This window comes from Streptopelia decaocto, assembly GCF_964273445.1.
Source record: "Streptopelia decaocto genome assembly, chromosome: Z".
Taxonomy (NCBI): domain Eukaryota; kingdom Metazoa; phylum Chordata; class Aves; order Columbiformes; family Columbidae; genus Streptopelia; species Streptopelia decaocto.
The window spans coordinates 55,801,951-55,815,444 of NC_138657.1; the positions used below are offsets into that span (position 1 = coordinate 55,801,951).

Genomic DNA, 13,494 nt, shown 5'->3' on the forward strand with positions numbered 1-13,494 from the left:
CCATGTTTTAGGTTTAAAATCTGTTGTCTTTTGTCCTTAGGTTGCTGTCTTTATTGTTTCAATTGGTGTATTACCTTTATGACACATATCACATAATCTCTGAAGAGTCTTTCTTCTAATCATCTCAGAAATTTAAAATATGAACATGACACACTAATTTCAGCAATGATAGTAAACTGTGTACTCATCACAACAATCACATCACACAGCAACCGATTACCTGCTGATTTCACAAGCCACCCGTCCTTTCATCTCAATAACATCTGAAGATGTAGCAAACCCCAGTCTTCTCAAAACACGCTTGCGACATTTGAGTTCATCCATTTGTAAGACAGTTCTGGCTTTTTTCAGTTCTCGTTTTGCTGCTTTAATATCCATAGCAATCTGGTGGGTCAGAATGAGAGAAATTACATGGTAATGGTTTAACAAATGCAACTGTTTGAAAGACATTGTTTCATTCACAGAAGGCCCTCAGAACAACAATATATGGACATACTAAGCAACACTGACTCATCTAACTCTCCTAAGAGGAAGGTTTAAAACAAATTTAAGAAAAATCATCTCAATTTACCCACTGGAAATTCTGTCAAGTTTGAGAAGTTAAGCTGTTTACACAGAAAAGGAAAAAAAAAAAATGCAACCAGCTCACGCCAAAAACCACAGAAGAAACTGTTGGTCAAGAAATGAGCACTCATCTTCTGAGACCTGTACTAAATCTCACCTAACAAACTATTCAATCAAAAGTAACCCAAAGGCATTATTTCCTGCTACTACATCTTCCGCAGCATCTTGCAGTTTGTCACTGTCAACATCCTGTCAGCGGGGTGTATGATGCAGACACCCTTGCAGAAGTCTGCTTGTCCCATCAAGCAACTCTGTGCTGCCCACACCAGAACTACCTCACTTCTGTGCAGCGACTCCCAGAGAAGCAGCACAGAAACACAGGAGCTGCTTTTGTGAGCAACCAGTGTCAGTCCAGCAGGGTACTCTATACAAAATAATTAAGTGCACTGCTTCCAGGCTGGGAGTCAGCTCAGGAAGCAGCAGTGCAATGATCTGCACGGTAAACTCAAGCTAGTAAGCCCCATCAATTCAACTTAGCTCTATACAATCATACTAAAAGTGGTAAGTTTCAATTACCTGTGAAGATTCTACCAACACTGTACTGCACTATGCCTATTCAGTAAAAAAGACCCTAGTGACACCTCTATAACCTTCCAATCCCTGCTGACTTTTTCTGAAGAGCCTTCCTCAGATGTACTTCACATCGGTATCAATGAAGGGCATACCACCAACTCAGAAAGTATGTTAGTGAGCTTCCATGATTTTACTGTATCTAAAAAGGATTATTTGGATTTATTAATTTAAAAAGGATTATTTGGACTTTGCAATTAAAAAGAAAAGTAAGTAATGAGGGAACTATTGCTATTTCTTCAGCTGAGTATAGACAGAGTGTTGCTTTGTATTTTTACCTGTGCTTTTCTTTCACAAAGTTTGTATACAGTTTCCAAGTTGGGATCATTGTGAAGAGGATGTGAATACATCCTATGTTCAAATGCCTCTACTTTTTGGATTACTTTTTTCAGTCCTTGATCTTTGATGCCCATGTCATCAATAGGGTCTAGTAATGGTACTCCATCAGGAAAACGCTTCTGTACTTCCTAAAAAAAAAAAAAAATTTGTAAGATTAATAAGCTAAACTATACTTTTAAAAATCAGCTGGCACAACTACAGGGACAAAGAGGGCAGTACTGTAAGTTTGTTATGCGATGCCTCAGCAGCTTTCAAAATCAGTTTAAAACGTCTGTTAACAACTGACATGCATTGTGACTTCCAATTCCTTTTAAGAATAAGGCTGAAGATGTGACACAAGAGTTAGACAAATATTGTTAGAATAAGTTGTCTTGGGTTCAAGCCTACCCACTAATCAAACCAGAGAGCTTACACAGCCTAGTGGAACTTACTTGTATGGATTTTAATACACTTTGCCTGTTATCAATAGGCCTCAGGTCCTTTGGTATGTAAAGTCGGACACTGCTGATAGCTGAGAGAAGATGTACCAAAACAGGAACAACCTATCAAAGAAAGTGTAGTAATGATAAACCAGAAAAAATACATTCATTATTACTGTTCCATAGCAAAGCTTTCCAAAGGAAAAGGAAAAACGAGTATACAAGGACACAGCAGTGAGCAGTGGGTAAACCAGTATCAGAAACCAGGAAAATGTGTGTAATGAGATAAATAAGAAAAGTAAGTTTGTCCAAATGGGAAAATTCTGTATTCCATTCATCTGGAGAGAAGCTATGAGTGGAAAAAATTCAGGTTTTCTGTTACCTTGCCTCTTATTTACTGGAATACCTCTTATGATCCAAACCAGACAAATTATAGTCTTATACTTAACTAGGAATGCTAACAATAGGGAACATCAAATCAGCAAATACATATTCATAAATATCAAAACCACAAAGACAGCATGAAGGATTGATACTGTATCTCAAGCTTTAAATGACCTTTGTGAAAGAAACATGCAGACACATTAAACAAAGGTCTCTGATCTGAAAACTGTAATTGATTGTCTTGATATAGGGTTTCAAACTGAAAATTTTAAATAATGCCAATACTTTCACTAAAAAATTCAGCTTAATTTTAGAATGAGTTAGCTTCACAAAGCTGAATGGATCTGAAAAAGAAATTTAAAAATAATTCTGTTCTCAGAGACAGAAAATACTGCTAAGAAAAGTATCTGCCAAACAGCATTGCTAAAATTTATTACTAAAGGATTACTAGATTTGAATTAGAATTTTTGTAGACAAAATACACATTACCCACAAAATCCTGCACAGATATTCAAGAAAAAAAATATCTTATAGACACTTGTTTATCTGCAGATTTTACCACATATGTAGGTTCTTTTCATATCTTTGTTTACATTACTGCCATTGTCTTTCATCTACTCATTTGAAATACATAGCACAACAAAGAGTTTCAAAGCTCTTCTCCTATGGTAACAAATTCACTCAAGTATTTTGTTCAAATTTGCAAGTTTTCAGTGAAATCAGCAACTGTTTAAGAAAGCAGAGCTAGGTGTGCAGTTCCCTTCTCTGCTTTAACGTATCAACCCCTCTTTTACCACACTCCGTACATCTTTTGGAAATAGAATCTTTGAGAACATTTGTAAGAAACCACTGAGAATAAACATATGTTACAAACCTGCATCTCTCCTTTCTCATCAGGTCTGGCTGGCTTTGCAGCCTCAGTAGCAGAATTTTTCAAACTCTCTTTGCTGCAATGCAGTAGCACTTCAACTACATATAATGGGTCCAATTCACCAGAATTTGGCTGTTAAGATCACAGAAAAAATAGGGCCATAACAGTTATTTTAAAACACCAGCAAGAATGGAAGGAAAAAAACAGATTTTGTTCAATATCAAAGGTACAATGCGAGCTACTGCCCCTCACAGAGTATCAGATCAGTGATGCAGTACATTCTAAAAACTACTGAATCTGTATTGAATGAAAGATCCCTCACATAGAAAAACACACTTGAAAATCTCACCCCTTCTCTAGCCTCCCTCACCAGCATAGTGTAAAGTCTAATTGCAGATTTATGTGCTTCTGCTTTTTCTTCTAGACATGTCTTTCAAAGTAAGCCAACACTTCTTGTAACTGTAATGCAAAATATTTGCCTCTTCCTAGCAGTACTGAACTTTGCCTTTTTTTAAAAAAAATGAAAGTTTGGGGGATCTCCTTCATTTGCAAGTTTGCAAGTTCAAATTTTTCCCCATCATAAAGACCACAGGAAAGTCTTTCAAGCATAAAAGCTTCTATCTGCAGCAAACAAGAAGTTGCATCTTGCCGGCCACATCTTTATACATTCCAAACTGCATCTGTAGCATCTGACATCCTTTAAAGAACACAAACATGCAGATATGGTGGTTACAGACTGTTGTTCATGAAACCATAGCCTTTATTATATACTGCTTTAAAAAAAATCTGATGTTAGTAATTTGGTTGGATCAATATGCACTAAGGTTGCTTAAATACAATAAGCAAATATTTTTATAAGGTTGTTTTTTTTAATAAGTTATAGGCCTAAAACTGAAGGCAGACACCAGACTACGTGCAAGCTTCTCTGTTTTCAAATACAAGAGAAAACAGTCCTTCCAAAATGCTGTGTTAACTAACTTTACTGAGCAATATTTTTAATTACAAACGAACAAATACTGTTTTCTTTCCCTGCATGCAAAGCAGGATGAAGCCAGCTAGCATTTCTAAGAGATTCTCAGAAGTACTACAAGAAACTGCCATAGTAAACTAAAGAGAGAAACAGGGTTATCTTGTTCTACAAGACAAGTAATTTCTTCAAGAAATGCAATTACTTGCTGGGGAAAAAGCTTCCTCTGAATTCTGTCCTACATTTGCAGAAACCACTCACAGCAATGCGTAACACCCATACCACTGCTGTTCTTTGAATTAGAATTTTAAAATAATATCCACATGTACCAAATCGGTATGCAGTCAAACACATGGAAAACATAATGCTGACTTGAAAGAAGAAAAGACTAAACTCACAGCTGCATATGTATACTACAGAAAATACTAGAATTGGAGATGTCTAGAAAATTGTGAGAGGAAAAAATATTTCTATCAGTAACTGTATTGTAAACCTATAAATAAAGAAGAAGTATAAATGTCACTAACATTTGCTGTTAGTATTACTCTTTATATGTGTACCAATGGCTTTTAGACAATGCTGACCAGATGTGACTTAATCTAGAACTGCTTTTTGAGTGTGTACCATTTCTTCCTGTGGGCTACCTACAGCAGCTTAGGTCCTGAACTCTTGAACAGAAAATGCCATGTTTTTATATGCAAGACTAAAAGGAGCCTAGAATACCCCATAAAAATTTGTTAGTCACAGACATCTCCCTCATATCAAGGTTGAATGATCCTTTGATTCATGTTCCATCAATTCACATGCTTCACGGACAAAACTCTGCCCTCTTTGGCAGCATATTGCATGATTAGGTGTATTCCAAGGGTTTTATATTTGCCCTGAAATATCTATTACTTCATGTGCCTGGAAATAAAGCAAGATAAGACAGCTAATAATTTCTGCAGATCAATACATATAGCACAGATACCAACTTCAGATTCCCAGATTAATAACACTAGACTCACTAAAAATTCAATGACATAGCATAAAAAATGATGTTTATGTAGTAAACATTATAAATAAACAGAAACAGATAAGTACATATATTTAAGTTTAATAAACAAGGATTATAATCATCTAAATAATGAAGACCAAATTGTACCATCTCAAATTTTAATAACGATACCTGTTAACAGACAAAACTTTGATGTCTAGAATCACGGATCAGATGACAACATGGACCATAAACTTAGTCCTAGTAATTCATGCAAATGCTCTCCTGCCAAAATTGCAGCAAAAATACTACAACAGGAAAATATACTTTAAACTTAGGTTTTAATTTAGCTAGCAGAGTAGCCTGTCAAAACATTTCTGAAAGGGAGACCAAAATATCACCTCTGGGGTTATGTGGAGACCAACTATAAAACTGGATTTTTGGCAGGAAAACCAAATCTGGCTCCTATTGCATCACCATCCTCCGTATTTTCTTACACATTTCCCCAAATCCACTTCTACTGTTTTGCTCTATTTTAATTTCCCAACCTCAACTCTACAGCAAGGTCTCAGAGGACAAGAAATCCCATGTCTCATTCACTATCTTAGGACTCAAGACACAATTCCTCAGTTTAAGATAATCCGCTACACAGAGCCGAATGTCAGTCTCCCCACGCTCTCAACCCTCACTTACAGCTTCTGTAGATTTTCTGAGAGTAAATAACACAGTATTTTTCCCATTAACAGCTTAGTGTAGTACTTCTGGGGATGTCTCAGAAAGAAACTAAATAGTTTGAAACATCTGTAGTGCCAAGTGTACTTTTGAACTACTTATCCCAGATGCAAGCAACCACTTCCACCACGAATACACCTAAAGTTAAAAAATGAACACAGGGCTTAGGGTTTGTCCCACCCTCCTTAGTTTCTTTCTTTACACTTTAATTTCAGAAAGACCTGAGCTTTTTATAAATTTGGGTAAAAGAAAATATTTTGCCTCTGAAAATTCCGAAGAAAATAGTTTTATATCTTCAGAAAAGACAGTAAGGTATACTTTATAATGGAGTGAATATATATTTTACCTTAACGTTCGATTTCTTAGAGAAATTAACAACCACTCCCCATCCAAAGTCATCACCTTCATTCTTCACCTGAAAATATTACAAGATGTTATAACACAACCCATGGGTACTCACTTCCTAGCAAGCTTACCCTTCCGTATTTCTGATATTTACAACAGCACTCGTGGACTATTATTCATAATTAAAACAGTATTTCTTTTACTTTATTGTTGAATATTTAACAAAGAAACATAATGAAAGTCAATATTGTTGTCCAGTGCAATGCATGTAATTTTTCAAGATGGTTAACTGGCAGACACAAACGAACCCTGCAGATTTCACAGACAAATAGAGATTTGAAATAAAAACAATACAGAAGAAAAAACAAATTACCTTCACCAATCTTCCTGGCTGTAGAAAGGGCAAGCAATACTTTGGTTTATGAACATACTCTTCAATCTCTTTACCCAGTTTTGCAAGCTGCTGTCGGATTTTGTAGTAGATGACCACATTTTCTTCATTGGGAATTGCTATTTTGTTGTACTGTCCTTCTAAATTATTCACTCCTATAACAGAAAGTAAAATATCATTAAATTAGTAACTTCACAGATTTAGAAATCAATGTTTCACTTCCAGAACTACATAACGAGTATTTTTCCACCATTTTGGCATTCATTTCCTATTTACAACCATCCATTCTCTGGAAAGCTAGAAAGCGAGAAATGTCAATTAAATTTTATTTATAGAATATTAAATATTAAAATTAAAATTATGATTTTTCAAATCAGCAAGCTTGACAAAACAGAGAAGGCTATACCTCCGACTGACCAGGAATCACTGATTTAGGTTCACACAGAAGTCCCACAAAAACTTGCAGTGATTTGTAGGAGAGTATTCACTGCCTACAAGCACCCTTCTACCTCCTCTGATGAAAATAAAATTGCTCAAACACATCTTCTAGCAGGACATCTTCCAACACGAGCAGAATTGTTAGAAGATGTTCTTTCTAACCTGTTTTAGACTGATTTCGTTAGTTGGAAAACATGCATTTTTGTTTTACACCTTAATTAGGCAAATCAGTTTTTATTATAATCAACATGCTCCACTCTCTCACACTGGTAATACCACTAGCAGACGCAAACAAAGGACACATTATAAAGATCTCTCTTTCCTCCCTACCAGCTCATTCTCTTGTAGGCTATTTGAATGCATACGGGTGACTCAGAAATCCCACTTCACAGAGAACTGAGAGACAGCTCAGGGAAGTGCTCCCATTTTTAGCTGCCAACTTTTTAAAGAAAAAAGCTCGCAATCCATATTCACGGCATAATTTCCTCCTTGATGTAAACAACCATTTCTCTCCTTTGTGTTTTTAATTGCAGCTGAAGCAACTACAAAATTCTAATGCCCAGTATGGTGACTAAACAAAAAGTGTTCAAGAAATAGGAAAAATGTTCTCCTGCTCCATTTCTCTATTTAAATAGCAACACCAGAATGCCAGAATGAAGATCTAGGCATGCCAATTGGAACAGGAAAGTCTTCAGGAAATACATAATATATTTGACTACTACTGTCTTAAATACTGCAACTGCAAGCTACCAAATACTGCAAAAATGGACGGAACCCATCCCGCCGCATGTCTATCAAAGCTACATGTAAACACACACTGTCTCTCTTAATATTAAATTAACAGATAAACTGCTCATTCATCAGTGGCAAAGGAAGAAGTTACCCCTTGTGTTCTTAAGATTCTTCTGGGTTAGGTTTTGAAAGAGGCCTCACTCTCTAACACTGGCTGAGATCTTTGGAAACTGACTTTGGCTAATGAAAACACGCTATTTAAAGATCATGGCTCAAAGTTTAGCTACTCAGTGGAGCGCAAGTGATGTCTCAATCCTCTTGGAATTCTGCTTTGTATTTTAATTAAGCATTTTTTTTCTATTCTACCCTGAATGCAGTGTGCCAGAGTTCTTTTTAGAGATTTTAAGGAGATAGTAAAATGATGGTTTTTTTAGCTAAGTTCTGCATATCAAAAAGGAATAAAACTCTCTGCAGCTCTAACAAGCAGCAAGAAATTTTAAATTGTTTTCACTTGTCCTACAGTTTAGCAATGTGACAATGATTCTTGTCTGACTCAGAAAGAAAAGCTCTCTACACAAAATAGGTCATACCTGAAACTCTGGCATCTGTTTGCAGAGAAGACAAGAACTGCACAGGTATAAACTCTTTTAAGCATAGTGAAATCTAACTATCCAATCTCACAGTGCAGCATCTTCTATAGTGACTCTCATGAGTGCAACACAGAGTAATACTTACTTTCTACTATCTCTGGAATAGTTCTGTAATGTTGGAACTGATAGAAGGATTTTTCTAACATGTATTCAGGGTTAATTTCCTCTACTCGAAGCAAGTTTAATACCATGTTGTACGTCAGGTGGAATGCACTGTTTAAAGGATCAGCTGAACCCTGAAAAAGAACCAAGAATGCTGTCCAGTTAAAAAAATATTAAATGCAGCATATAAGAACACACCAAATAAACCATGATGTAGTGTTTTATATGAGAAGCTGCTTTGACAGGTAGTATAACTTGTCCTGAATTTAGATTACATGTCTCATCAAATCCTAAGCAGTTTTATTATGCTGAACATAAAACAGTATTCATATGTCTCATCATATCTATAGGTATACTACAACATTATAAATTAGATTTGAATGGAAAGTGCAGATGAAAAACTTAGATGTTCCCTACAGCTGATGATTTGGATTACATTATTTTAACTTTAAAATAATAGTTAACTATTTAAAGCAATCCATTATTTTACCACTCTGGAAAAACTTACTTGCATACATTTTTCTCTTAAGATTTACTGATCACATTGGCATCTTGGAAATTCTTTTCAAAAATAGACAGACTACAACTTCTTCAACTTAAGTGAAGTCTCATTATAAAATTAATTTACTTTGCAGGTTGCCTAAGAGAGGTTGTGGACTCATGGAGATATACAAAAGCCATCTGGACATGGTCCTGGGCAGCCTGCTCCAGGTGACCCTGTTTGAGCAGCTGGCCTGGACAAGATGACCTCCAGCCATCTCCTACAACCTCAACCACTCTGGGAATCTGTGAAGTTTGATTTTTTTTTTTTTTACAAGGTGGTATTCACAAGTATTTTGAATAGCCTAAGACGAAAGGATGCTGGGAAAGTATTGTGGGGAAATATATCATTATCTTCTTTCCCCATTCTTATTTTCTAAGAACATCTACTACTTTCCTCTGTCAAAAAAGGGTACTTTGGCCTGATTCACCACGGCTGTTATAATGTACTTACCCAAGAGGAAGACCTCATTATCATAAGAAGAGCAAACACTTAACTGATATACATTAAAACAACCAGCTGTTCAAAGAACACACAGAACAGTTGAACACTGTCCAAGCATGATCCAGAAGACCTCAACACTACAGCCTCCCCAAGCAAAGGGCCAACTTCAGAAACTGCCTCTAACTGACCTGTCTGCAAAAAAGGCAATCCTGATAAACCAAATAAGAATTTGATGCAACTAGATCACAGAGATGCAAAACTTCTGAAGTAAGAAACTTCCCAACTGCTGTGCATAACCTTTCATCTATAATAGCACTGGTATTAAAGGAAGAGGTGCCTAACACTTCTTCAGAATGGATCCAAGGGAAATGCAGGAGTTACGAAACAGAAAACTACCATTTCTGTGCAACGAAAGGAGTGGAAACCACAATCAGTAGATGGCTGGATAGAATGCAGCAGGACAGCAGCATAGACAAACCTTTTATAAAACCAAGTTAGATCTCACAAATCTTTTAGAGCTCTTCCAAGGTGTTAAAACAAGCACATGGATTATCATACTTCCTTGACTCCTAAAAAGCTTGTAACAACACACTTCCTACCCCCACAAAAAGTAATTTTGTCTTTAAGGAATTAAAAAAAAAAATAAAAATCAAACTCTTGTGAATTACTAAACGACAGAACTGTGTAATTTGGTATATTTTCAAAACAAAATTTCCCAGTGGAGATTCAAAGAGGTCTGGACTTACAAGAAATCTGGAAAGGGCACAGATAAACAGCAGGTCTGCTAAAAATACTACTAGATCACTCAAGACATCAGCAATCCTCAGAGCTGCAGGATGAGGAAGAAAATGGCAAGTGAAATTTAAGCTGAAAGTATATCGTAAGATCATGAAATGCAACAGTTTGCAACTGCTCATTAAAGAGTGACCTATATGGGAAATAAAAGAAATTGACTAAACAAGTGTTGTTATTTCAACAAGGCCTATGAGTAAATTCAGTTACGATTAAACATTTTAAATTAATAACAACTAAAATGGATAACAAGAAAATGAGGAAGTTTCAAGACATATTTTTCATGCAACTACCTGACTGCTGAAAGTTCAACATATTCTGCCAGACATTTTAGAAGCTCAGAGAAGACTGACACTGGGAAATACACTCCTCTGCAATTTCTTTTAAGCTCAAGATATGCTTTACCTAAAACCAATTATACTGTATCCTCTTGCAACTCATTTCTTTACCTTTTGCTATACAGTAAGGTATCTAGCAGAGATACTCCTTCATTATCCATAACAAAAAAGCATAGGCTATTAAAAAAACAACTGATGATTAATTTCTATGTGCAAATGCCAAGAATCAGATCAAGTGCTCTCCTAGATCAAGCTAAGTGTAATGGATTTCAAATGACATTACCACGATATACATATTTTTCTTTCAATTTTAAACATACAGTCAGGAATTCTGAAACTATATCCATTGATGCACTGTCAGATTTAGTAAGAGACAGTCTGAATCTAAGACTCCTTCACATGTAGGAGATTTATGAATATTGTAATCCCATTTGCTTTACGTGAGATATAGAGCCTTATGAGATTACCTTACAAATGCCAGAATCCTACTCACTGCATGATTATTTCATCTCTGGAAAAAAACCCAGCTGTTACAGAGAAGCCTTCAGCATATTTATACTAAGAAAGTACCAAGATGAATACATGTAAAACAAGCTTAAGATAAATCAAATAGTCTAATGCTTTGCTTTCCATGGCCAGAGACCATGGAAATATGACTGAGTCATATTCAGTCATTCAGTCATATTAGCTTATATCTATGAGTGGATCATACACATGCAGGTTTTTACCTGAAGCGATGCATCACAGAGCAGAAATACCTCTTATACTAGATCATTAAACATGTATTTAAAATAACCCTGTCAGTTCTGAAATTACACAAATGGGTTTCTGATAACAGAAATGTGTCAATAACAAGGACATAAACAGCTGAGCTGCAGTGTGTGGAGGAGAGCTCAAGTTTCTACAGATGCCTCTGGTCTGATACACCAAACAAAGAGAACAGAATTTCTGTTGTTGATGCTAACCAATGTACAACACAGCTTTCTCCTTAGACCTGATAAAAGCATTAGGTACCCAAGCTCTTGTCTATTTTTCTAAATATATCAGTTATTCTAGGAAAGATAAATCACCGTTCCCTAAAAAGCTTGCTTCTCTACGACAGAGAACACCATTTAAAGAATGGCATTTACTAAAGAACAGCACAGCAATTATGCCAGTGTCAGCTAATGGTGGGTCAGATTCCTTCCTACCGCAACGTCAACTGCTGCAGCCAGGCATCAACTAAAGCAGCTGGAATACACCCACCAGCACAGCCACAGACCAGCGGAGAGCAGCCAAAATGCTGCCAGGACCACTCGGATCACACTGTGAACCCCACTTTCCATTCCTGACAATGTTACATGGCTTTAAGACATAACTGAAATGTGTGCTTGAAAGGTTATCAGCTGTTTGAAAGACTAAAATAGTAAGTGTCACACTGTCACTTAAATGCTCTCATAAAGTCAGAAAACAATGAATCTTATATAATTATAATACATACACATAGCACACCAAGAAACACCAAACAATTCCTTCAGATTCACTTTAAAGGCTGCTTTAAAATCAGCACAGTTCAACTGTGAAGGAGTGATTTAGAAAACAAACTAAAACCCCAGCTATTTCAAAGATTATCTAAAGCAGACTTATTTGAAAGGCAGCATTTGAGCTACTTGCCAATGTGGCAATTTTTATTTTAAACATATGATCAACATTTTACAATTTGAAAATAAGATCATTCTGTTAGGCCAAAACAGTTAAAATACAGATCCTGTTTTAGCAAAAAATGTGAATTGTTCCTGTTCTTTCATCTCACAAACACAGCTTTCTCCAAGTTTCAGAAATTCCTGTTTTCTCAGTTTTGTTCTCTGGGTAATACTACATTTGTAATCAAAAGTTCTGAGAAACTTATTTTTTCTGAAAACTGGAAATGTTACTTCTCCAAAATAAGTATAACTATAGTAGCTTTACTGTACTACACCTTCAGCACAACGAACCAATTCTGCAGGGTGCATTAGTCCCTACTGACTATCCCAGAGAATTAACAGACTCTAAGTACACACAAAACATAAGACAATCAGCCTCTTCTGGCAAATTATAAAGATTGGCGTGATCACTGAAGAGGCAATTAGTGGTTATCTAAAGACACCTGTCAGATACGTATCATGGAGGGAGGGGAAGAACAGGAGGGGAGGCAAGATGGAAGATATTACTGACAGAAAAACTGAAAAGGTGGGCCTTTCTTTCCTAGTTCACTCTTGATGAGCATACAGTGTTCAAACATCCTGGATCTTGCTTGATGCTAAGATATAATAAGAGGTAAAACAGTTTAACTTGCATTTTCTCCATGATGGTTTGCTGTTCTTGCAATCTCCCTGCTCAAGCCCTGTGCCACCAGCTCCCAGATTGGCTACTTTTCTTTCTTACTTCCTTAAAAATATTGTGAAGCATACGCATGACATTGAGCTTACTCTCTACCACAGATCCTCCTGTCACAATTAATCAATCTTCAACAAGCTAGGGTACGCAATCATCTGCCTCAAGTTCTCTCAGTCTCTTAGGAAGCCTCTTCCTTGTCTCCAGAGAAAAAGCTCCATATTACCAAAGAGAACAACCACCAACCACTCATGCAGAAGATCAGGCAAAAAGCCTAACTGATGAGAGCTGCAACAAAAGCTGCTAAGAAAGACTGCCTTGAACAGGCATGAAGAAATCACTTTCAAACACACACTGAGTACATGACTTTACTATTGAACTATCACCCCAGTTCTCTGGCCTCTTTCCTGCAAGTAATTCTCATCCTCACCCCTTTAAGTAGGCTAGTTCCCGCACCCCAAATCTTCACCAGACAGTAGCAACAGAT

The 13,494-nt window shown here is 36.4% G+C and overlaps 1 protein-coding gene across 2 annotated transcripts in view; it reads right to left on the reverse strand.

The window, feature by feature from the left end:
* The window catches only part of MTREX (Mtr4 exosome RNA helicase), a gene marked incomplete at its 5' end in the record, with an annotated part of 45,259 nt that overhangs the window by 7,781 nt on the left and 23,984 nt on the right, over window positions 1-13,494 (reverse strand). For both annotated transcript variants that reach the window (XM_082075621.1, XM_082075620.1), the window contains 7 exons: window positions 221-384; window positions 1,473-1,661; window positions 1,965-2,075; window positions 3,211-3,339; window positions 6,229-6,297; window positions 6,601-6,773; window positions 8,524-8,674. In XM_082075621.1, coding sequence (XP_081931747.1) covers window positions 221-384; window positions 1,473-1,661; window positions 1,965-2,075; window positions 3,211-3,339; window positions 6,229-6,297; window positions 6,601-6,773; window positions 8,524-8,674 — 986 coding nt within the window. The remainder of the gene's footprint in view (window positions 1-220; window positions 385-1,472; window positions 1,662-1,964; window positions 2,076-3,210; window positions 3,340-6,228; window positions 6,298-6,600; window positions 6,774-8,523; window positions 8,675-13,494) is intronic.